This window comes from Drosophila grimshawi, unplaced genomic scaffold (assembly GCF_018153295.1).
Source record: "Drosophila grimshawi isolate 15287-2541.00 unplaced genomic scaffold, ASM1815329v1 contig_1369, whole genome shotgun sequence".
NCBI classification, from domain to species: Eukaryota; Metazoa; Arthropoda; class Insecta; order Diptera; family Drosophilidae; genus Drosophila; species Drosophila grimshawi.
Genome location: NW_025062891.1, coordinates 322,813 through 347,602, shown reverse-complemented (window position 1 = coordinate 347,602; position 24,790 = coordinate 322,813). Strand labels below are relative to the sequence as shown.

The window sequence follows — 24,790 nt, the reverse complement described above, 5'->3', positions numbered from 1 at the left end:
AGGATACAGATAGATAAGGGTTAAACTGTATGTTAAGCGCACCATTGTTACCAAATTCTTTGTGTCTTATGTTGACAGTGCGAGTGACTGAATAATAATACCAATTAAATGCCTATATAGTTGCTTCTCAGCATAAATCAAACGCTGCCACAAAACGTAAGAAAGGACATTCTGACTCAAGAAAAAAAAAACAAACAAAAACCAAATCGATCAATGTATAAATTAATGTTATTTGAACATTCCAGATAATTGTGTATAGTTTCATAAGTCCAAATGTTATAGGAGCGTTACGAACAAAATAAGTGTCTTTAGTGGCTAAGAATGAAGACATATGTTGCATGTGGTAGATCAGGATACAGTTACAAATAGTTTTTATGCATAACAAACAAATCATTGCAATGTCATCTATGTATATTAAGAGTGAAACAGTACAATATAGTAAAAAAAAACCACACACATTCAATCGAAACGACTCAAATCATCCTCATCGCTGCCTGCGCTGAGCTGAGCTGCAACAAGTGGCACATTAGCTGAAGAAACCACCTCGAAATCGTTCTCCAAATTGATGCTGGCAGCTTCAGCCCCACGCTCGTTAAACGGATTTGGATGCTGAGGAGCTCGAGCTAGAGCTGTGACGGGTTCTGTGGCTGGAGCTGGTGGTGCTGCTTGTGTTACAGATTCCTGTAGCGCTGGCTTCTCCTCAAGTTTCCTCTTCTTCTGTTTTCTGCTAACCAGCATATCGCGTGCCATCGCAATGCCTGTGTCCTCGCTGCGAGGCAGCAAATCGCTCAGATCGCACTCCACATCCGTGTGCTGTGGCAGCAGTTTCTCCTGCAGAGCAGCCAGGGCTATGAGCAATGCCTCCTCGGTGCGTATGGTCCGTGAGCCCTGCTTGGGCAACACATTCACATAGTGATCGAAGAGGAGCTCGGGCTCGTCCACGGTCAGCTTGGAGTCATTGGCCAGCGCCTCTTCCAAACCCTGCAGGCCACCAAATACAATGAGCATGTGATTGTATTGAATGGATTGGCTGGGCACATCGTGTACACTTGTGCCACGATCCGAAGTGCCGACTGTGACATCGTAGCCGCCCTTGTAGGGTGATCTCGTAAATATTTCCGACAGCGAGTGAGCAATGCGCACCTGATAGCCCCAATAGACACCCGTCTCGCGACGCGGCTCCTCCGGACTGACCAACGTGCCGCGTTGTTTCCTGCTCGCATCTAAACGAGAAAAACACAAACGATAATAATAATAACTATACAAGTTTATTAAAGCAAAGCGTACCGCTTGTTGGCTCCATCTTAACGGTAACTCGCACGCCTGGCTCTAGTGCCTTATCGACCAGCACATCGTTTAGCAGACCCACATTTGCATAGCTGTGGCCATTCTTGGCCTGTTTATCGCAAACGACTCCTTCGCGATAGCGAAACTTGCTCTGTTGCCGAAGATGATGTGGCGTATCCAATGGATTCAGCAGGCCGGAGTATTTTAGATCTTTGTGCAGCGGAAAGAAATATTTGCGTAAATATTGCGGACACTCCAAATACTGCAGGATGCGGGCCAGCTGCAACGAGCTGCTCCGCACTGTGCCCGTTGTTCCGCCATCGGCATCCTGTTCATAGCTGCGCTTCGTCTCACGTGCCGTTGCCACGCCCACATCGTCGAAGACAATCACCTCGTGGACACGAAAGATGCAAGCGGCTCTCGCTATCTGGCCGGCAACATATGCGCGGAGCTCGGCAGACTGTGCATTCTCCAGTATTGAGCCTGGCACCGCTATGCTCACTGTAGATGGATTTCGCTGGGCTTTTGTGGCGTCTGTGGCCTCCTTTGTGGCGGCTGCTTCAGCATCCTGTGATATCTGCAAATCTTTAATCGCTTTGTCCTGTTTCCGCTGACGTTTGAGTGCTTTGCGTTCCTCGTTGATTCTTTTCCACGATTTGAGCGGCTCAGTGGGTTTGCCATTTCGACCGCTGGCTGTTACATCAAACATCTTGCCCGGTTTCAAGTCTACTATTCAAAATTTGCCAAATTATCAGGCAATAATATCAAAAACAATTCCAGCACGTGTTAACAACTTAAAATCGTTCCGACAACTGAACTAGTTCAAACGGCCTAGCGGTGTTTGAGCACCTGATAGCTGGAACCAATATCGAATAGAGATGCGTGGAAGTGCAGTTTTCCTGTTCTGCATCGATATTTTCATTATTGCAATTTGTTTCGGGTGATATGTATCATTTCCTACTTATATTCTTCTTAATTTAAAGTATAAATACAAAGTAACGGAAGAAAGTGCAGACCCATAGCAGTAATGGAATATGCATCCGAATCATAGAACTTCAAACATCGCTAAGAGATGGCAGCTCAACGATACTTCGATAATTCAGGTGTTTATCGATAAAAGGTACATTCTTTGCATAAACACCAAACAAAATATTTCATTTTGGTGATTTCCCTCAACAAGTGGCCAAACTAACCATCTTGCCACGAAATGAGTCGCAACGTTTTGGCGCCACCTACTCAGCGCATGAGCCACAATCGCAATTATCGCGTTAACGTCGTTCACGACGATTTCGGTGGAAGCAAGTGGAATTGTGCCAATCCGACAACTGCAAAAGGATACGAGGAACCAGGTAATAACCAATAAATTGGATATTTGAAAAATAATAAGGAATTCTTCCTTGCAGATCTTTATGCTGACGATGATTTCGAGGAGGACGGCACCGACTGCAATGTTGAGGAGCTATCCAATGGCAGCTACAAGCTGGCGCTGCATGTGCCCAAGTGGGTTTGCCTAACGTGATTTATCTAAACAGCATATATATTTACTCATATATCTGCAGATCCTTCTATGGTGGTCTGATTGGGTTCAAGGGCGCCACAAAGCGTCGCATTGAATTGGAGACGCAAACAGAGATTTATGTGCCACGTCAGAACGAGATTTCCACTGACTTGGTTATTCAGTCCAAGGAGCGCAGCAACGTTTGTGCTGCCTTGCGCAAAATTCGATTGCTCATCGAATCGCTGCGCAAACGAATGCGGCCAACACATTTCCTGGCCGTTGCGCTAAACTCGGGCGGTGTGCAACAGCGATTCCTAAAGCTAAAGGTAAGTGTCCATCCAGTTTGTTGAGAAGGCTTTAACTCAGCATATATTTTCCCACAGCAAAACATTTTGGATGCACAACTGCCGGGCATCGACCAGGAGCTTTTTATTTCAGAGAACTGCATTCATATTACACTGGGCGTGTATGTGCTCTTGGATGACGCTGAACGCAAACAGGCCATTAGCGAGCTGGAACTCTGTCGCCAATGGCTGGTCGACTTGCACACACCATTCGAGCTAAACATTCAAGGCCTGGAAATCTTCAACGATGATCCCAGCTCGACCAGAGTGCTTTACGCCCGTATCGAGTCGCCGGAGCTTCAGCAGTTCGCGAACAAATGCAAGAAGCATTTCCAAACCACCGGCCTGTATGCAGCGGACAATAACGATCCCGATAGCATCAAACTTCACATGACGCTGCTAAACAGTCGATATACCAATAAGAAACCCAATAAGAATGAAAGCAACAGCTTCGATGCACGTGAGATTCTTAAACGCTTTGGCGACTATGACTTTGGCAAGGCTCAGTGCAACGAGGTGCACATGTGTGTGTGCAAATCGTACTGTGAAGGTGATGACTTCTACAAGACAACGGGTAGTCTGAAATTTTAATCAACAGTCCAAACAAAACTTGTAATATGGATGGTAAACATCCAACTTATAGTCCAATAAGTATAATCACATTGATTTCATTAGAAATTTATGTTTTTCTTATGAATTTCTTAGTTTTGATTACCAGTGTGATATGTGAAAGGGCAATTGCATTGAGGTGCGAATCTTGATTAAGAAATTGGATTGAGCAAATATTCCTTGTTGATATTTTAAGCATAAGGACTGATAAGCAAATATAAAATATGTATGCACATAAGCAAATACATCTATATAAAATAATGCTATAAATACCCAGTCGACTGAGCTTTCATCTCAGTTTGGCTTCGCACTCTCTTGTGATGAATATAATCAGCGCTTTGAGCATTTCACTTTATGTGGCAACAGCTGGTCGGCTTTCGTTAGCTGATGATGGCGGTAATATATATTTAAAAATCGTACAGTTCGCTCCAGATGCCCTTAAATAATACACATTATACAGGTAATTTTTGTACGAGAGGAGATGGACAGCCTGGAAAATGTATAGATATTAGAGAGTGTCAAAAAATAGACGACTTATACCATCTGATTATAAGGAAACAGGGAACACCTGCTGACCAACAATACATGAGGAATTCACGTTGCCCCGTTTATAAAGCGGTTGATACATTAATCAGAGATTTGATTTGCTTAACCATAATCACTTAACTCAATCATTTTATTATCCACCAGAATCATGTATGTTGTGAAGAAGAAGTATCCGAGGAAGTTAAAATATTGTTGGAACAGGATTGTGGTTATATAGGTCCCTCTCAGAAGGTACTCTTTGGAAATGAGATAAAATTAATGTCAAGACCATGGATGGCTCTTCTTAAGCTCAAACAGAACTCCAATGTAGAATATGCATGTGGTGGCACCCTTATAACAAATCGTAAGTAAACACAGGAATCTGAATTGATATACTGATCTATAATTGATTATAATTATTAGGTTTTGTTTTAACCGCCGCGCATTGTTTTGATGGACAAGAGCTGTAAGTAAGAAGTATAAGTTGTGCGCCCGCCTTTCATATTGTAAGCTTCCAAATCTTTATTATCATAGATTAGAAGTGCGTTTGGGGGAACACAGAATATCCACCGAACAAGACTGTGATGACATAGGAAACACTCGCATATGTGCACCACCAGTTAGAGATATTTCTTTCGACAACATTTTTGTGCATGAAAATTACTCACGAGACCCTGCTGAAAATGATATTGCATTAATCAAGTTATCGACAGACGTTGAGAGCAGTCGTAAGTTAAATTGTTAGTATTGTTTACAGTTGCACACTTAATCGGTTATGTCCTTGCCACAGTTAGCATTCGGCCCATCTGTTTGCCAGTAAATTACACACTTCAACAAGAAGCTGAACATCACGAGATATTCAGGGTAACTGGCTGGGGAGCAACCGAAAGGTCAAACCACTCCGATGTTCCCAAGGAGACGGGAGTCGATAGGCAGAATCATTCTCTCTGCCAAAATGTATACGGACAAAGCATGAAATCGAGTCAAATCTGTGCTGGTAGCTTCCAAAAGGATTCATGCAAAGGTGATTCTGGTGGTCCACTATTTTATCCAACTGTATATAATGGAGTGCAACGTATGGTACAGTTTGGAATAGTCAGCTATGGTTCGTCTTCTTGCGGGGATGGAAAACCGGGTGTCTACACAAATGTTGCCAGTTTTATACGCTGGATCGCTGACAAATTAATTGCTAATTAGCGATAAATTTCTGTTGTATTTTCATTTTTAATAAATATGAATGAATATATTGAGAGCATAAGAGATAACACATATATTTTTTAGTAAATCGAAATGGTTTCCTGTAACTGAGCCAAGCGCTGCGCATTCGTCAACTTCCATGTGACACAGGCTAGAGATGTGATGAAGAAGCCAATGCCTCGAATGAGAATTGCCAGACGTAAGTCTGTGTCTGTGTCAAGAGGAGCAACGCTGTGAGGCTGCACTTACCCATTAGCAGTACGGCCTCAGATGTTTCGTCCTGCCAGGATTTGGATACCGCGCACAGCAAGATAAATCCGCTGAGCAGGCAAAAGGAGCCAACGACAACAGCTAATGTTATTAGGATGATGGCCGGATCGGTCTCTCTGAGCGTCTTATTTGGAAAGAGCGTTTGGCAGAGCGATGCCTTCTTCGAGTCACTGCTGTGGACACTGCGAGGTAAATCGATGCATAAAATAATCAAATCGTCCGAGCCGAATCAGTTACACACCAGGACTCTGCATAGGTTGGCAGAATGGGAACACTTCTGCATTCCATGACGCTGCTCTCTGCACTGCTAGCATGCGAGCAGCATCCGAAAGTAGTCTCCGGCTTACTTCGGATAGCTCGCACCACTTTTCTAAATATACATCTGCACTCACGGCAGACAGCTGATGCCTCGCGTGTCTGGTCGTCCCGGATGGGGCGCATCTGTCGGTATTTATAGCTAGATAGGAAGTGGCGGATTCGGAGTCGCAGCGGAACTAAACTCCCATTTCATCCAATTTCAGCATTCAACAATGATGATATTTTTGGCTCAATGGGCAGGCCCGTCTTACTTATGTCTATATATATTTACGTTAAGGTCATTGCACCCCCTTTTATAATCTTGCAACCATGTTAATATTTTCAAATACACAAATATATTTTGTAAGCTGAATTGGGGACAATGAGTATTTGATGTGCATATATATGTATTTACCTCGATTTGTATTCGTGCTTTAATAATATACATCAGAACAGTTTGTGGGATATATTTCTTTATGGAATCGCTTTACTGTACAGAAAATCGTTAAAATTTTTCATTTAAGCTACGATTCCTCCGCCAGCACATTGGTTATCCATGGCATAAACCGGGCAACATTAATGCCCACACTTGGATTACAGTTTCGATAGCCAAAAGAAACAATCGCAAATTGGACGAAGCGTTTCATTCCAGAATAATCAACTAGACCACTTAATGGATTGCCAGATGTGCCTCTGCAAAGAGTCTCACTGCTTGCCGAGAAACAAATGTGGTTCTCGCTCTTAACAGGAATAAGCGGTCCACATGTTTGATTTGCGACATTATTGTTGACAATCATCTCATGCAGCTTAACATTGCTTAAGCCCCAGTTGTTATAACCCCAGCCCGTGTGGAGGAGTGTTTCCCGGGATGTCGCTTCTTTTTCTAATGCTGCATTCACTGGCAAACAGATGGGACTGTTGTGTTCTGATGAAAGAAGTCAATTGATTTCAATTGCATAATTGAATGGATTAGAATAATCATCTTACCTTTGAAGTCAACCTTGCTTTTGAGTTTTATCAGAGCGATATCATTGGAAAATGATGTTGGTGTTTCAAAGTTTTCATGAATTATGACGCTCTCGATGCCAAAGCTCTCAATATTTGACAAACATGTTGTCTTCGTTGTGGAATTGTTGCAGTCTACATCCGTTGTTAGGTCTGCAACAATCAATTATAATCTGATTTGATCATACATTGTCCTCATTATCATATCACATAACATGTATCTATATATGAAATCTCCATATTCCAAATGGCTGATGGCGGTACTTACATCTCAGCGCCTTTAACACAATGCGCAACAGTTGGAACGAATTCTGATTGTGAAAGGTCAATTATAAAGATTAAAACTATACGTTGTGATCACGACAGTAACTCACGATCCGTAATAAGGGAGCTTTGTCCTAATCCAGGGCCTCGATCCAGTGAAAACTTCCTCTCCTCCTATAATATGGCTTTCCTTAAAGATGCCACAATTATTTTGCTCCAATCGGCGCAACCCATCCGGATTAAGCTCTATTTAATAAGGGTGTGAATGGCATGACACCAATCCGGCTATATATATATATTGATATATGTATATATATACATCCAATATACATAAATATGATCGACATCTATTTACTAACTTACGGCTTATATTATATAGGTATGTGTAATTTAAGTAATATGCCTGTAAATGTCTAGAATGTACGCAATTATTTCTTCTTATATTGTACGCATATTAGAATAACTTACTGAGCTATTGTTTCATGATTTATATTATATTAATGGAGTATTGATAACGTTGATAACCTTGGTAGCACGAGCAATTTGATAAGCTTGCTAAATTTGGTTATGCCCCGTTGAAGGGACCAAGCCAAATAGCATAATTAGACGCTCGACAACATTTAGCAAATGCATATTAGAAAAACACCAAATTTGCGTAACAATTTTAGCTTATCTGCCAATTTAGAAGTCGACTCACGTCGGGTCGCGCATGCCAAAAATATATACACACGTAAATAAATAAATGTGTACATTTGTAAATGCTCCATGAATGCGAAGCTGACGAAAAGTGGTCATGATTGTTTAGTGTTTAATTTAATATTGAGATCTGCAGAGACACAACAGGCAACAGAGATCAATTCAGAACGCTGGGTATTCTCCACAATTCTCTGGAATCTCGCTCTGTGGGTAAAACACACGAGCACAAAACCCAACACACACAAAGCGAAACACTTAAGTCTCGAATTCGACAGTTAGTTGGATTTCTACGCTTCATAAGTGCACACAATCGACAATTGATCGCAAGTAGACTTTTGATACAATAAACTAAAATTCTCATTTAAATACAATGTCCGATTGTAAGCGCAGTTATCGTTATCGCGCCTTCGATTATTTTGTACGCGCCATTGCCTTCGCCAGCCTGTTCATCGTTATGAGTGCCATCTATAGGCAGGACGATTTATAGGCAGGACGATCCTGGCTCCAACTATATCATCCCAGACACGGCATGCAGTAAAGCCAATAACCTAACTAGACTTAAGTGATTTCTTTAAGTATTGTCTACCTAATTAACAATGCACTTTACTTTAGTAAACTGTTCAATATTTAATAAAAAAAAAAAAAGCTAAAGATTTTAATAATGTGAGTATTTTAACGAAAAGTGTGGTTAAGCTAACTGGGAATATTATAAATAAAATCTGTTGTTTTCCATGGGTTGTTTATATACTTTGATTCATGCATATAATTACAATTATTTGTTTACTAACAATTCGCATTTCCCCAACGAATGGAGATGCATGGAAGTGCAGTTCTCCTGTTCTGCACCGACATTTTCATTATTGCAATTTGTTTCGGGTGATATGTATCATTCCCTACTTATATTCTTCTTAATTTAAAGTATAAATACAAAGTAACGGAAGAAAGTGCAGACCCAACTGTCCAATAAAACTTGTAATATGGATGGTCAACATCCAACTTATAGTCCAATAAGTATAATCAGATTGATTTCTTTGGAAATGTATGTTTTTCTTATGAATTTCTTATATTTGATTACCATTTTAATATGTGAAAGGGCAGTGGCATTGAGGTGCGAATCTTGATTAAGAAGAAATTGGATTGAGCAAATATTGTTATTTTAAGCATAAGGACTGATAAGCAAATATAAAATATGTATGCACATATATATACATCTATATAAAATAATGCTTTAAATACCCAGTCGACTGAGCTTTCATCTCAGTTTGGCTTCGCACTCTCTTGTGATGAATATAATCAGCGCTTTGAGCATTGCACTTTATGTGGCAACAGCTGGTCGGCTTTCGTTAGCTGATGATGGCGGTAATATATATTTAAAAATCGTACAGTTCGCTCCAGATGCCCTTAAATAATACACATTATACAGGTAATTTTTGTACGAGAGGAGATGGACAGCCTGGAAAATGTATACATATTAGAGAGTGTCAAAAAATAGACGACTTATACCATCTGATTAGAAGGAAACTGGGAACACCTGCTGACCGACAATACATGAGGAATTCACGTTGCCCCGTTGATAAAGAGGTTGATACATTAATCAGAGATTTGATTTGCTTAACCTAAATCACTTAACTCAATCATTTTATTATCCACCAGAATCATGTATGTTGTGAAGAAGAAGTATCCGAGAGAGTTAAAATATTGTTGGAACAGGATTGTGGTTATATAGGTTCCTCTCAGAAGGTACTCTTTGGAAATGAGATAAAATTAATGTCAAGACCATGGATGGCTCTTCTTAAGCTCAAAAGGAACTCCGATGTAGAATATGCATGTGGTGGCACCCTTATAACAAATCGTAAGTAAGCACAGGAATTTGAATTGATATACTGATCTATAATTGATTATAATTATTAGGTTTTGTTTTAACCGCCGCGCATTGTTTTGATGGACAAGAGCTGTAAGTAAGAAGTATAAGTTGTGCGCCCGCCTTTCATATTGTAAGCTTCCAAATCTTTATTATCATAGATTAGAAGTGCGTTTGGGGGAACACAGAATATCCACCGAACAAGACTGTGGTGCCACAGGAAACACTCGCATATGTGCACCACCAGTTAGAGATATTTCTTTCGACAAAATTTTTGTGCATGAAAATTTCTCACGAGACTCTGCTGAAAATGATATTGCATTAATCAAGTTATCGACAGACATTGAGAGCAGTCGTAAGTTAAATTGTTAGTATTATTTACAGTTGCACACTTAATCGGTTATGTCCTTTCCATAGTTAGCATTCGGCCCATCTGTTTGCCAGTAAATTACACACTTCAACAAGAAGCTGAACATAGGAAGATATTCAGGGTAACTGGCTGGGGAGCAACCGAAAGGTCAATCCACTCCGATGTACCCATGGAGACGGCAGTCGATTGGCAGAATCGTTCACTCTGCCAAAATGTATACGGACAAAGCATGAAATCGAGTCATATCTGCGCTGGTAGCTTTCAAATGGATTCATGCTATGGTGATTCTGGTGGTCCACTATTTTATCCAACTGTATATAATGGAGTGCAACGTATGGTTCAGTTTGGAATAGTCAGCTATGGTTCGTCTTTTTGCGGGGGTGGAAAACCGGGTGTCTACACAAATGTTGCCAGTTTTATACGCTGGATCGCTGACAAATTAATTGCTAATTAGCGATAAATTTCTGTTGTATTTGTCATTTTTAATAAATATGAATGAATATATCGAGAGCATAAGAGATAACACATATATTTTTTAGTAAATCGAAATGGTTTCCTGTAACTGAGCCAAGCGCTGCGCATTCGTCAACTTCCATGTGACACAGGCTAGAGATGTGATGAGGAAGCCAATGCCTCGAATGAGAATTGCCAGACGTAAGTCTGTGTCTGTGTCAAGAGGAGCAACACTGTGAGGCTGCACTTACCCATTAGCAGTACGGCCTCAGATGTTTCGTCCTGCCAGGATTTGGATACCGCGCACAGCAAGATAAATCCGCTGAGCAGGCAAAAGGAGCCAACGACAACAGCTAATGTTATTAGGATGATGGCCGGATTGGTCTCTCTGAGCGTCTTTTTTTGGAAAGAGCGTTTGACAGAGCGATGCCTTCTTCGAGTCACTGCTGTGGACACTGCTAGGTAAATCGATGCATAAAATAATCGAATCGTTCGAGCCGAATCAGTTACGCACCAGGTTTCCGCATAGGTTGGCAGAATGGGAACACTTCTGCATTCCATGACGCTGCTCTCTGCACTGCTAGCATGCGAGCAGCATCCGAAAGTAGTCTCCGACTTACTTCGGATAGCTTGCACCCCTTTTCTAAATATATATCTGCACTTATGGCAGACAGCTGTAAGTGTGATCACGACAGTAACTCACGATCCATAATAAGGGTTCCTGAACACATATTTGAAATTTTATCCGGAAGCTTTGTCCTAATCAGTGACATCCACGGACTCGATCCAGTGTAAACTTCCTCTCCTCCTATAATATGGCTTTCCTTAAAGATGCCACAATTATTTTGCTCCAATCGGCGCAACCCATCCGGATTAAGCTCTATTTAATAAGGGTGTAAGTGTCATGACACCAATCCGGTAATATATATATATATATATGTGCATTTACCTGTTGCCGTACAGATTGCAAACAGGCCGAGAAGTAATTGAATCGACTTAATCGATCTCATGTTGAATAAACTCGTAGGAAACGACTGTTGAACATGGGTGGTTTGTGTTCACTTTTATAGCCCCAGGTTGAATAGGTTATTTTAATAAACTGCATGTACAATGTATATATACATCCAATATACATAAATATGATCGACAGCTATTTACTAACTTACGGCTTATATTATATAGGTATGTGTAATTTAAGTAATATGCCCGTAAATGTCTAGAATGTACGCAATTATTTCTTCTTATATAGTACGCATATTAGAATAACTTAATGAGCTATTGTTTCATGCTTTATATTATATTAATGGAGTATTGATAACGTTGATAACCTTGGTAGCACGAGCAATTTGATAAGCTTGCTAAATTTGGTTATGCCCCGTTGAAGGGACCAAGCCAAATAGCATAATTAGACGCTCGACAACATTTAGCAAATGCATATTAGAAAAACACCAAATTTGCGTAACAATTTTAACTTATCTGCCAATTTAGAAGTCGACTCACGTCGGGTCGCGCATGCCAAAAATATATACACACGTAAATAAATAAATGTGTACATTTGTAAATGCTCCATGAATGCGAAGCTGACGAAAAGTGGTCATGATTGTATAGTGTTTAATTTAATATTGAGATCTGCAGAGAGACAACAGGCAACAGAATTCTCTGGAATTCTCCGCAATTCTCTGGAATCTCGGTCTGCGGGTAAAACACACGAGCACAAAACCCAACACACACAAAGCGAAACACTGAAAGTCTGCGCTTGCAATAAAAGTCTTAAGTCTCGAATTCGACAGTTAGTTGGATTTCTACGCTTCATAAGTGCACACAATCGACAATTAATCGCAAGTAGACTTTTGATACAATAAACTAAAATTCTCATTTAAATACAATGTCCGATTGTAAGCGCAGTTATCGTTATCGCGCCTTCGATTATTTTGTACGCGCCATTGGCTTCGCCAGTCTGTTCATCGTTATGAGTGCCATCTATAGGCAGGACGATTTATAGGCAGGACGATCCTGGCTCCAACTATATCATCCCAGACACGGCATGCAGTAAAGCCAATAACCTAACTAGACTTAAGTGATTTCTTTAAGTATTATCTACCTAATTAACAATACACTTTACTTTAGTAAACTGTTCAATATTTAATAAAAAACAAAGCTAAATATGTTAATAATGTGAGTTTTTTTTAACGAAAATTGTGGTTAAGCTAACTGGAAATAGTATAAATAAAACCAGTTGTTTTCCATGGGTTGTTTATATAGTTTGATTCATGCATATAATTACAATTATTTGTTTACGAACAATTCGCATTTCCCCAACGAATGGAGATGCGTGGAAGTGCAGTTCTCCTGTTCTGCACCGACATTTTCATTATTGGCATAAAGAAAAAGTTGAATTAAACTGAGATTATGTTGAAAAGCCGCGTTTAAGGTCGAGTGCAATATTTCATTAGAATTGCATAATTTTGTATTGCTGTGTGCATTACCAACTAAAGTTTTCTGTGTGAGAACAAGTACGAGTGAAAAAATGAGTGCGCTGTACAATATAGACAAGTTGGACGAAACAAATTATGATTCGTGGTGTGTCCAAATGAAAAGTATGCTAATTCACCAGGAGCTATGGTCCGTCACTTCGGGAGCTATGAAATGCCTAAGTTCAGACAAGACGAGTGAATATAGTCAGTGGATATCAAAAACCGAATAGGCTTTAGCGGTGTTTACTCTCTCAATAAGAGGTTCTGAGATTGGTCACATTAAGAAATTTGATTTGGCGACGAGTGCGTGGCAGAGCATCAGCCCACCGGTCCAGTGAGAAAGGTCACATTGTTCAAAAGATTACTCTTCATGCGGATGAACGAGAATGAGAACCTGCAAATGTATACTGCAAATTTTGTGAACACCGTGGAGCAGTTAACAGAGATTGGCATTGTTCTGCACGAGGAAATATTTGTTATTTTACTCTTGGCAAGTTTGCCCAAATCATATGAAAATTTGGTTGTAGCATTGGAATCACGCGATGAATTACCAAAGTTTAGTACTTTGAAGGTTAAATTGATCGAAGAGTGTGATAGACGCAAGAACGAAGCACATATAGAGACTGTGAACGAAAATAATGCACAGGCATTTTTAAGCAAAGCACACTACACTAAAGAGAGTGTAAAAAAGAAAAACAAAGTAGGCAAGAACCGAAACAAAAAAATCAAGTGTTACAATTGCGGTAAAATTGGCCACATTTCTGCAGAATGTAGGTCCAAGGTGAACGAAGGTCATGCAAAAGGAAGAGACGAAAAATCATTCTTCACGTTGCTAAGTGCAAAAAACGCTGAACGACTGCTTGATAAGTCACCGTGGTGCTTAGATAGTGGCGCCACAGCTCATATGTGCGCAAATCAAAATATGTTTAATGTGTTTGAACAATTCACTGATACGGTCACACTTGCTGGTGAAAAATCACTAGAAGTAGTCGGACGAGGAGTCGTCATAATTGAAATGGAATCGTCAACAGTAAAACTTATAAACGTTCTTTATATACCACAATTACAATGCAACTTTATTTTGGTAGGCAGAGCAGTAAAAGGAGGCTGCACTGTAATCTTTAAAAACAATCGTGCGTGTGTATGTGACGAAAACGGTAAAACTCTGATTATTGCAAATCATAGAAGCAATTTATTTCTGTGTGAAATAACCAAAACAATAAATGCAGTGTTCCTAAGTGGAAATGGCAAAAGTGGCATAAGAGATATGGACATCTGAACATGCAAAGCCTCAAAGAGTCAAATAATATGCAATTGGTGCGTGGAGTGAACTTCAACAGCACAAGCGAATTTGACTGTAAGTACATATGTCTACAGAGTAAGTGTTGCGCGAAGCCATTTAATATTTCGGTCAGCAAAAGTGAGGATGTATTAAACCTTATACATAGTGATGTTTGCGGCCGTATAAACATATGTTCAAACGGAGGATCACGTTACTTTTTTGTACCATGATTGATGATAATTCGCGATATTTTCACGTATATTTTATCAAAAATAAATCAGAAGTTCTAAATGTGTTTAAGAACTATAAGAACATGGTGGTATACCAAACGGGAAAACAGATCAAAATACTTCGCAGTGACAATGGCAGAGAATATGTAAACAACGAGTTTGACAGTTTCTGAAACAAAATGGGATCGTCCGTCAATTGAGTGTGCCTCACACATCCCAGCAAAATGGAGTTGCAGAAAGGATGAATCGTGGAGATGGCGCGTTGTATGCTGCTAGAGGCCAAACTTAAAGAAAGTTTCTGGGCAGAAGTTGTACATACGGGAGCTTATCTACGGAATAGATCGCCTACAAAAGCTGTGCTCCAGAGTACGCCATATGAGTTATGGACAGGGCGGAAGCCATCAGTTGGCCACCTTCATACATTTGAGTGCTTGGCGATAGCGTTGGACAAGACACAGAATCAGAAATTTAGACCGAAGTGTATAGAATACACACTGGTTGGATATGCAGATCAAGCTAAAGCATATCGCCTCTACATATCACCTTTTGTTGAGTCAACAACAGAATCAAGTGCAGTTGATATACCCACGTTACCCGATTTTAATTGCAGCAAGGTAATCACAGAAGTGCAGTCCAATAGAAGCAGCAGCAGAGCCAGCAGCAGAGCCAGCAGCAGAGCCAGCAGCAGAGCCAGCAGCAGAGCCAGCAGCAGAGCCAGCAGCAGAGCCAGCAGCAGAGCCAGCAGCAGAGCCAGCAGCAGAGCCAGCAGCAGAGCCAGCAGCAGAGCCAGCAGCAGAGCCAGCAGAAGAGCCCGCAGCAGAGCCAGCAGCAGAGGCAGCAGCAGAGGCAGCTGCAAAGGCACTGGCGAAGATAACGGTAACACCGATACCAATAAAAGAGATATCAGCAAGAAAAGTAACCGACTTGAAAGAAGCAGTGGGCACGGATGGCGAAGACTAGACGACGAGAGGCACAAGCTGAATCTTCTGAGCAGTGATGGCGTCATAACCATAACGTCATACCATCCAATCATAATAGAACGATACAAGGCTAGGCTAGTAGCAAAGGGCTGCAGCCAGAAACACGGAGTGAACTATGACGAAACGTTTTCGCCAGTAGTGCGATGTGCGACAATACGAGGAGGATGGTGTTGGCCATAACAGCTGAACTGGAGCTACATGTGCAGCAACTTGATATATCCACGGCATATCTAAATGGAGAATTGCAGGAGGATGTTTTCATGAAGCAACCCCGTATGTTTGAAGAACAAGAAGTGTCTGTTCTTAAACTTCGAAAGTCCTTATATAGGCTAAAACAGTCTGGACGGATGTGGAATAAAAAGTTGAACGAGATGATGACAAAAATTGGGGTTTCAGCCTGTCCAAGCGAGCTGTATGTATATACTAGGCACACACAAAATAACATAAACATAATCGCAGTATATGTGGATGATATGATGATATGTTCATCAGATATTGGTGAGTTGGCCAGTATAAAAGAAAGCATATCTCGAATTTCCAGATGGTTGACAAGGACCCTATACATAATTTCCTTGGTATGGAAATCAATAGGAAGGGCATAATAGGGGCGATAACGATCACCCAGCAGCAGCGCAGCATGTGTTGCAGCTGCTTAAAAAGTTTTACATGGGAGCGTGTCGGCCAGCATCAGTACCGTTGGCGTCCGGGTACACCACCAAATGTGAGAGCCAACAGTGCAAAACGGTCAACCAGGCAGAGTACCAGTCACTGAGCGGATCATTAATGTATCTGGCAGTTACATCCAGACCAGACATTTTACATTCAGTATGTAAGCTATCTCACCGGAATACGGATCCCCACCAATAGCACTGGGCAGCGATCCAATTTAAGAATACATTGAATAAAAGCTCTTCTGAGTCTAACCGCCACACCTAGTGCATCACTTTGGCGCTTTAAAACCCAACAATATTTATCATTTTCTACTTATATTCTTCTTAATTTAAAGTATAAATACAAAGTAACGGAAGAAAGTGCAGACCCATAGTAGTAATGGAACACGCGTCCAAATTTGAGGACTTCAATCATCGCTAAGAGATGGCAACACTACGATACTTCGATAATTCAGGTGCTTATCGAAAAAAGAACGTCTTTGCATAAACACCAAACAAAATATTCCATTTTTGTGATTTCCCTCAACAAGTGGCCAAACTAACCATCTTGCCACAAAATGAGTCGCAATGTTTTGGCGCCACATACTCAGCGCATGAGCCACAATCGCAATCATCGCGTTCACGTCGTTCACGACTATTTCGGTGGAAGCAAGTGGAATTGTGTCAATCAGACAACTGCAAAAGGATACGAGGAACCAGGTAATAACCAATAAATTGGATATTTGAAAAATAATAAGGAATTCTTCCTTGCAGATCTTTATGCTGACGAAGATTTCGAGGAGGACGGCACCGACTGCAATGTTGAGGAGCTGTCCAATGGCAGCTACAAGCTGGCGCTGCATGTGCCCAAGTGGGTTTGCCTAACGTGATTTATCTAAACAGCATATATATTTACTCATATATCTGCAGATCCTTCTATGGTAGTCTGATTGGGTTCAAGGGCGCCACAAAGCGTCGCATTGAATTGGAGACGCAAACAGAGATTTATGTGCCACGTCAGAACGAGATTTCCACTGACTTGGTTATTCAGTCCAAGGAGCGCAGCAACGTTTGTGCTGCCTTGCGCAAAATTCGATTGCTCATCGAATCGCTGCGCAAACGAATGCGGCCAACACATTTCCTGGACGTTGCGCTAAACTCGGGCGGTGTGCAACAGCGATTCCTAAAGCTAAAGGTAAGTGTCCATCCAGTTTGTTGAGAAGACTTTAACTCAGTATATATTTTCCCACAGCAAAACAATTTGGATGCACAACTGCCGGGCATCGACCAGGAGCTTTTTATTCCGGCCTGTATGCAGCGGACAATAACGATCCCGATAGCATCAAACTTCACATGACGCTGCTAAACAGTCGATATACCAATAAGAAACCCAATAAGAATGAAAGCAACAGCTTCGATGCACGTGAGATTCTTAAACGCTTTGGCGACTATGACTTTGGCAAGGCTCAGTGCAACGAGGTGCACATGTGTGTGTGCAAATCGTACTGTGAAGGTGATGACTTCTATAAGACAACGGGTAGTCTGAAATTTTAATCAACTGTCCAACTAAAACTTGTAATATGGATGGTAAACATCCAGCTTATAGTCCAATAAGTATAAGTATCACATTGATTTCATTAGAAATTTATGTTTTTCTTATGAATTTCTTATTTTTGATTACCATTGTGATATGTGAAAGGGCAGTGGCATTGAGGTGCGAATCTTGATTAAGAAGAAATTGGATTGAGCAAATATTGTTATTTTAAGCATAAGGACTGATAAGCAAATATAAAATATGTATGCACATATATATACATCTATATAAAATAATGCTATAAATACCCAGTCGACTGAGCTTTCATCTCAGTTTGGCTTCGTACTCTTGTGATGAATATAATCAGCGCTTTGAGCATTTCACTTTATGTGGCAACAGCTGGTCGGCTTTCGTTAGCTGATGATGGCGGTAATATATATTTATAAATCGTGCAGTTCGCTCCAGATGCTCTTAAATAATACACATTATACAGGTAATTTTTGTACGAGAGGAGATGGACTGCCTGGAAAATGTATAGATATTATTGAGTGTCAAAAAATATACGACTTATACCATCTGATTAGAAGGAAACAGGGAACACCTGCTGACCGACAATACATGAGGAATTCACGTTGCCCCGTTTATAAAAAGGTTGGTACATTACTCAGAGATTTGATTTGCTCAACCTAAATCACTTAACTCAATCATTTTATTATCCACCAGAATCATGTATGTTGTGAAGAAGTATCCGAGAGAGTTAAAATATTGTTGGAACAGGATTGTGGTCATATAGGTCCCTCTCAGAAGGTACTCTTTGGAAATGAAATAAGATTAATGTCAAGACCATGGATGGCTCTTCTTAAGCTCAAAAGGAACTCCGATGTAGAATATGCATGTGCTGGCACCCTTATAACAAATCGTAAGTAAACACAGGAATCTGAATTGATATACTGATCTATAATTGATTATAATTATTAGGTTTTGTTTTAACCGCCGCGCATTGTTTTGATGGACAAGAGCTGTAAGTAAGAAGCATAAGCTGTGCGCCCGCCTTTCATATTGTAAGCTTCCAAATCTTATTATCATAGATTAGAAGTGCGTTTGGGGGAACACAGAATATCCACCGAACAAGACTGTGATGACATAGGAAACACTCGCATATGTGCACCACCAGTTAGAGATATTTCTTTCGACAACATTTTTGTGCATCAAAATTTCTCACGAAACTCTTCTGAAAATGATATTGCATTAATCAAGTTATCGACAGACGTTGAGAGCAGTTGTAAGTTAAATTGTTAGTATTTTTTACAGTTGCACTCTTAATCGGTTGTCCTTTCCATAGTTAGCATCCGGCCCATCTGTTTGCCAGTAAATTACACACTTCAACAAGAAGCTGAACATAGGAAGATATTCAGGGTAACTGGCTGGGGAGCAACCGAAAGGTCAATCCACTCCGATGTACCCATGGAGACGGCAGTCGATAGGCAGAATCGTTCACTCTGCCAACATGTATACAGACAAAGCATGAAATCGAGTCAAATCTGTGCTGGTAGCTTTCAAAGGGATTCATGCTATGGTGATTCTGGTGGTCCACTATTTTATCCAACTGTATATAATGGAGTGCAACGTATGGTTCAGTTTGGAATAGTCAGCTATGGTTCCTCTTTTTGCGGGGGTGGAAAACCGGGTGTCTACACAAATGTTGCCAGTTTTATACGCTGGATCGCTGACAAATTAATTGCTAATTAGCGATAAATTTCTGTTGTATTTTCATTTTTAATAAATATGAATGAATTTATCGAGAGCATAAGAGATAACACATATATTTTTTAGTAAATCGAAATGGTTTCCTGTAACTGAGCCAAGCGCTGCGCATTCGTCAACTTCCATGTGACACAGGCTAGAGATGTGATGAAGAAGCCAATGCCTCAAATGAGAATTGCCAGACGTAAGTCTGTGTCTGTGTCAAGAGGAGCAACGCTGTGAGGCTGCACTTACCCATTAGCAGTACGGCCTCAGATGTTTCTTCCTTCCAGGATTTGGATACCGCGCACAGCAAGATAAATCCGCTGAGCAGGCAAAAGGAGCCAACGACAACAGCTAATGTTATTAGGATGATGGCAGGATCGGTCTCTCTGAGCGTCTTATTTGGAAGGAGCGTTTGGCAGTCACTGCTGTGGACACTGCGAGGTCAATCGATGCATAAAATAATCGAATCGTTCGAGCCGAATCAGTTGCGCACCAGGTTTCCGATAGGTTGGCAGAATGGGAACACTTCTGCATTTCATGACGCTGCTCTCTGCACTGCTAGCATGCGAGCAGCATCCGAAAGTAGTCTCCGGCTTACTTCGGATAGCTTGCAACACTTTTCTAAATATATATCTGCACTTATGGCAGACAGCTGTAAGTGTGATCACGACAGTAACTCAGGATCCGTAATAAGGGTTCCTGAACACATATTTGAAATTTTATCCGGAAGCTTTGTCCTAATCAGTGCCATCCAGGGACTCGATCCAGTGTAAACTTCATCTCCTATAATATGGCTTTCCTTAAAGATGCCACAATTATTTTGCTCCAATCGGCGCAACCCATCCGGATAAAGCTCTATTTAACAAGGGTGTGAATGGCATGACACCAATCCGGCTATATATATATATTGATATATGTATATATATACATCCAATATACATAAATATGATCGACATCTATTTACTAACTTACGGCTTATATTATATAGGTATGTGTAATTTAAGTAATATGCCTGTAAATGTCTAGAATATACGCACTTATTTCTTCTTATATTGTACGCATATTAGAATTACTTAATGAGCTATTGTTTCATGATTTATATTATATTAATGGAGTATTGATAACGCTGATAACCTTGGTAGCACGAGCAATTTGTATAAGCTTGCTAAATTTGGTTATGCCCCGTTGAAGGGACCAAGCCAAATAGCATAATTAGACGCTCGACAACATTTAGCAAATGCATATTAGAAAAACACCAAATGTGCGTAACAATTTTAACTTATCTGCCAATTTAGAAGTCGACTCACGTCGGGTCGCGCATGCCAAAAATATATACACACGTAAATAAATAAATGTGTACATTTATAAATGCTCCATGAAGGCGAAGCTGACGAAAAGTGGTCATGATTGTATAGTGTTTAATTTAATATTGAGACCTGCAGAGATCAATTCAGAACGCTGGGTATTCTCCACAATTCTCTGTAATCTCAGTCTGTGGGTAAAACACACGAGCACAAAACCCAACACACACAAAGCGAAACACTGAAAGTCTGCGCTTGCAATAAAAGTCTTAAGTCTCGAATTCGACAGTTAGTTGGATTTCTACGCTTCATAAGTGCACACAATCGACAATTAATCGCAAGTAGACTTTTGATACAATAAACTAAAATTCTCATTTAAATACAATGTCCGATTGTAAGCGCAGTTATCGTTATCGCGCCTTCGATTATTTTGTACGCGCCATTGGCTTCGCCAGTCTGTTCATCGTTATGAGCGCCATCTATAGGCAGGACGATGATCCTGGCTCCAACTATATACATCCCAGACACGGAATGCAGTAAAGCCAATAACCTAACTAGACATAAGTGATTTCTTTAAGTATTGTCTACCTAATTAACAATGCACTTTACTTTAGTAAACTGTTCAATATTTAATTAAAAGAAAAAACAAAGCTAAAGATGTTAATAATGTAAGTATTTTAACGAAAACTGTGGTTAAGCTAAGCGTCGCATTGAATTGGAGACGCGAGATTTCCACTGACTTGGTTATTCAGTCCAAGGAGCGCAGCAACGTTTGTGCTGCCTTGCGCAAAATTCGATTGCTCATCGAATCGCTGCGCAAACGAATGCGGCCAACACATTTCCTGGCCGTTGCGCTAAACTCGGGCGGTGTGCAACAGCGATTCCTGAAACTAAAGGTAAGTGCCCATCCAGTTTGTTGAGAAGACTTTAACTCAGTATATATTTTCCCACAGCAAAACAATTTGGATGCACAACTGCCGGGCATCGACCAGGAGCTTTTTATTCCGGCCTGTATGCAGCGGACAATAACGATCCCGATAGCATCAAACTTCACATGACGCTGCTAAACAGTCGATATACCAATAAGAAACCCAATAAGAATGAAAGCAACAGCTTCGATGCACGTGAGATTCTTAAACGCTTTGGCGACTATGACTTTGGCAAGGCTCAGTGCAACGAGGTGCACATGTGTGTGTGCAAATCGTACTGTGAAGGTGATGACTTCTACATGACAACGGGTAGTCTGAAATTTTAATCAACTGTCCAAATAAAACTTGTAATATGGATGGTAAACATCCAGCTTATAGTCCAATAAGTATAAGTATCACATTGATTTCATTAGAAATTTATGTTTTTCTTATGAATTTCTTATTTTTGATTACCATTGTGATATGTGAAAGGGCAGTGGCATTGAGGTGCGAATCTTGATTAAGAAATTGGATTGAGCAAATATTCCTTGATTTTGTTAATTATTATTTAAGGCATAAGTACTGATAAGCAAATATAAAATATGTATGCACATATCAAAATACATCTATATAAAATAATGCTATAAATACCCAGTCGACTGAGCTTTCATCTCAGTTTGGCTTCGCACTCTCTTGTGATGAATATAATCAGCGCTTTGAGCATTTCACTTTATGTGGCAACAGCTGGTCGGCTTTCGTTAGCTGATGATGGCGGTAATATATATATTTATAAATCGTACAGTTCGCTCCAGATGCCCTTAAATAATACACATTATATAGGTAATTTTTGTATGAGAGGAGATGGACTGCCTGGAAATTGTATACATGTTAGAGAGTGTAAAAAAATAGATGACTTATACCATCTGATTATAAGGAAACTGGGAACACCTGCTGACCGACAATACATGAGGAATTCACGTTGCCCCGTTTATAAAAGATTGGTACATTACTCAGAGATTTGATTTGCTTAACCTAAATCACTTAACTCAATCATTTTATTATCCACCAGAATCATGTATGTTGTGAAGAAGAAGTATCCGAGAGAGTTAAAATATTGTTGGAACAGGATTGTGGTTATATAGGTCTCACTCAAAAGGTATCCGTTGGAAATAAGATAAGATTAATGTCAAGACTGTCAAGAGATAAGAGATGGCTGACTCAAAATATAGGCTTTGGAAATGAGATAAGATTAATGTCAAGACCATGGCTGGCTCTTCTTAAGCTCAAAAGGAACTCCGATGTAGAATATGCATGTGCTGGCACCCTTATAACAAATCGTAAGTAAGCACAGGAATCTGAATTGATATACTGATCTATAATTGATTATAATTATTAGGTTTTGTTTTAACCGCCGCGCATTGTTTTGATGGACAAGAGCTGTAAGTAAGAAGCATAAGCTGTGCGCCCGCCTTTCATATTGTAAGCTTCCAAATCTTTATTATCATAGATTAGAAGTGCGTTTGGGGGAACACAGAATATCCACCGAACAAGACTGTGATGACATAGGAAACACTCGCATATGTGCACCACCAGTTAGAGATATTTCTTTCGACAAAATTTTTGTGCATGAAAATTTCTCACGAGACCCTGCTGAAAATGATATTGCATTAATCAAGTTATCGACAGACGTTGAGAGCAGTTGTAAGTTAAATTGTTAGTATTATTTACAGTTGCACACTTAATCGGTTATGTCCTTGCCACAGTTAGCATCCGGCCCATCTGTTTGCCAGTAAATTACACACTTCAACAAGAAGCTGAACATAAGGAGAGATTCAGGGTAACTGGCTGGGGAGCAACCGAAAGGTCAATCCACTCCGATGTACCCATGGAGACGGCAGTCGATTGGCAGAATCGTTCACTCTGCCAAAATGTATACGGACAAAGCATGAAATCGAGTCATATCTGCGCTGGTAGCTTTCAAATGGATTCATGCTATGGTGATTCTGGTGGTCCACTATTTTATCCAACTGAATATAATGGAAAGCAACGTATGGTTCAGTTTGGAATAGTCAGCTATGGTTCCTCTTTTTGCGGGGGTGGAAAACCGGGTGTCTACACAAATGTTGCCAGTTTTATACGCTGGATCGCTGACAAATTAATTGCTAATTAGCGATAAATTTCTGTTGTATTTTCATTTTTAATAAATATGAATGAATTTATCGAGAGCATAAGAGATAACACATATATTTTTTAGTAAATCGAAATGGTTTCCTGTAACTGAGCCAAGCGCTGCGCATTCGTCAACTTCCATGTGACACAGGCTAGAGATGTGATGAGGAAGCCAATGCCTCGAATGAGAATTGCCAGACGTAAGTCTGTGTCTGTGTCAAGAGGAGCAACGCTGCGAGGCTGCACTTACCCATTAGCAGTACGGCCTCAGATGTTTCGTCCTGCCAGGATTTGGATACCGCGCACAGCAAGATAAATCCGCTGAGCAGGCAAAAGGAGCCAACGACAACAGCTAATGTTATTAGGATGATGGCCGGATCGGTCTCTCTGAGCGTCTTATTTGGAAAGAGCGTTTGGCAGAGCGATGCCTTCTTCGAGTCACTGCTGTGGACACTGCTAGGTAAATCGATGCATAAAATAATCGAATCGTTCGAGCCGAATCAGTTACACACCAGGACTCTGCATAGGTTGGCAGAATGGGAACACTTCTGCATTCCATGACGCTGCTCTCTGCACTGCTAGCATGCGAGCAGCATCCGAAAGTAGTCTCCGGCTTACTTCGGATAGCTCGCACCACTTTTCTAAATATATATCTGCACTTATGGTAGACAGCTGATGCCTCGCGTGTCTGGTCGTCCGGGATGGGGCGCATCTGTCGGTATTTATAGCTAGATAGGAAGCGGCGGATTCGGAGTCGCAGCGGAACTAAACTCCCATTTCATCCAATTTCAGCATTCAACAATGATGATATTTTTGGCTCAATGGGCAGGCCCTTCT

The 24,790-nt window shown here is 40.6% G+C and overlaps 9 protein-coding genes and 1 pseudogene across 9 annotated transcripts; 5 read left to right on the top strand and 5 right to left on the bottom strand.

Annotated features, from left to right (window-relative positions):
* Positions 1 to 366: 366 nt before the first annotated feature.
* LOC6560695 (putative methyltransferase C9orf114) lies at positions 367 to 2,101 on the bottom strand. Its single transcript, XM_001986840.2, has 2 exons — positions 1,288 to 2,101; positions 367 to 1,223 (listed from the first exon to the last, which is right to left on the bottom strand). The coding sequence occupies exons 1-2, from the start codon at positions 1,994 to 1,996 to the stop codon at positions 460 to 462; spliced, it is 1,473 nt and encodes a 490-aa protein (XP_001986876.1). The 5' UTR covers positions 1,997 to 2,101; the 3' UTR covers positions 367 to 459.
* Positions 2,102 to 2,377: 276 nt separating this feature from the next.
* On the top strand, positions 2,378 to 3,976 carry LOC6560694 (activating signal cointegrator 1 complex subunit 1). The gene is made up of 4 exons (XM_001986839.3): positions 2,378 to 2,636; positions 2,691 to 2,787; positions 2,847 to 3,111; positions 3,169 to 3,976. The coding sequence occupies exons 1-4, from the start codon at positions 2,495 to 2,497 to the stop codon at positions 3,718 to 3,720; spliced, it is 1,056 nt and encodes a 351-aa protein (XP_001986875.1). The 5' UTR covers positions 2,378 to 2,494; the 3' UTR covers positions 3,721 to 3,976.
* A 19-nt stretch (positions 3,977 to 3,995) lies between these two features.
* LOC116804963 (serine protease grass-like) lies at positions 3,996 to 5,521 on the top strand. The gene is made up of 6 exons (XM_032734167.2): positions 3,996 to 4,134; positions 4,199 to 4,356; positions 4,429 to 4,627; positions 4,687 to 4,729; positions 4,798 to 4,991; positions 5,054 to 5,521. Exons 1-6 carry the CDS (start codon positions 4,059 to 4,061, stop codon positions 5,458 to 5,460), a joined length of 1,077 nt encoding a protein of 358 aa, XP_032590058.2. The 5' UTR covers positions 3,996 to 4,058; the 3' UTR covers positions 5,461 to 5,521.
* Positions 5,519 to 6,171, bottom strand: LOC6560896. The gene is made up of 3 exons (XM_032733900.2): positions 5,972 to 6,171; positions 5,710 to 5,912; positions 5,519 to 5,638 (listed from the first exon to the last, which is right to left on the bottom strand). Exons 1-3 carry the CDS (start codon positions 6,169 to 6,171, stop codon positions 5,541 to 5,543), a joined length of 501 nt encoding a protein of 166 aa, XP_032589791.2. The 3' UTR covers positions 5,519 to 5,540.
* A 299-nt stretch (positions 6,172 to 6,470) lies between these two features.
* On the bottom strand, positions 6,471 to 7,530 carry LOC122322369 (serine protease grass-like). The gene is made up of 5 exons (XM_043214264.1): positions 7,501 to 7,530; positions 7,407 to 7,430; positions 7,301 to 7,343; positions 7,015 to 7,185; positions 6,471 to 6,952 (listed from the first exon to the last, which is right to left on the bottom strand). The coding sequence occupies exons 1-5, from the start codon at positions 7,528 to 7,530 to the stop codon at positions 6,552 to 6,554; spliced, it is 669 nt and encodes a 222-aa protein (XP_043070199.1). The 3' UTR covers positions 6,471 to 6,551.
* A 1,808-nt stretch (positions 7,531 to 9,338) lies between these two features.
* LOC6561061 (serine protease grass) lies at positions 9,339 to 10,733 on the top strand. The gene is made up of 5 exons (XM_043214333.1): positions 9,339 to 9,573; positions 9,646 to 9,844; positions 9,904 to 9,946; positions 10,015 to 10,208; positions 10,271 to 10,733. The coding sequence occupies exons 1-5, from the start codon at positions 9,388 to 9,390 to the stop codon at positions 10,675 to 10,677; spliced, it is 1,029 nt and encodes a 342-aa protein (XP_043070268.1). The 5' UTR covers positions 9,339 to 9,387; the 3' UTR covers positions 10,678 to 10,733.
* Positions 10,733 to 11,722, bottom strand: LOC116806123 (annotated as a pseudogene).
* Positions 11,723 to 16,855: 5,133 nt separating this feature from the next.
* On the top strand, positions 16,856 to 17,904 carry LOC6570647. The gene is made up of 4 exons (XM_043214335.1): positions 16,856 to 17,012; positions 17,067 to 17,163; positions 17,223 to 17,487; positions 17,545 to 17,904. The coding sequence occupies exons 1-4, from the start codon at positions 16,871 to 16,873 to the stop codon at positions 17,647 to 17,649; spliced, it is 609 nt and encodes a 202-aa protein (XP_043070270.1). The 5' UTR covers positions 16,856 to 16,870; the 3' UTR covers positions 17,650 to 17,904.
* A 279-nt stretch (positions 17,905 to 18,183) lies between these two features.
* Positions 18,184 to 24,015, top strand: LOC6561063. The gene is made up of 16 exons (XM_043214263.1): positions 18,184 to 18,255; positions 18,320 to 18,477; positions 18,550 to 18,745; positions 18,805 to 18,847; positions 18,915 to 19,108; positions 19,169 to 19,572; positions 19,863 to 20,071; positions 21,281 to 21,412; positions 21,598 to 21,743; positions 21,830 to 22,064; positions 22,440 to 22,558; positions 22,625 to 22,785; positions 22,854 to 23,121; positions 23,181 to 23,223; positions 23,292 to 23,485; positions 23,548 to 24,015. Exons 2-16 carry the CDS (start codon positions 18,445 to 18,447, stop codon positions 23,952 to 23,954), a joined length of 2,784 nt encoding a protein of 927 aa, XP_043070198.1. The 5' UTR covers positions 18,184 to 18,255; positions 18,320 to 18,444; the 3' UTR covers positions 23,955 to 24,015.
* On the bottom strand, positions 23,975 to 24,776 carry LOC6561062. The gene is made up of 3 exons (XM_032733917.2): positions 24,466 to 24,776; positions 24,204 to 24,406; positions 23,975 to 24,132 (listed from the first exon to the last, which is right to left on the bottom strand). The coding sequence occupies exons 1-3, from the start codon at positions 24,663 to 24,665 to the stop codon at positions 24,035 to 24,037; spliced, it is 501 nt and encodes a 166-aa protein (XP_032589808.2). The 5' UTR covers positions 24,666 to 24,776; the 3' UTR covers positions 23,975 to 24,034.
* Positions 24,777 to 24,790: the final 14 nt, after the last annotated feature.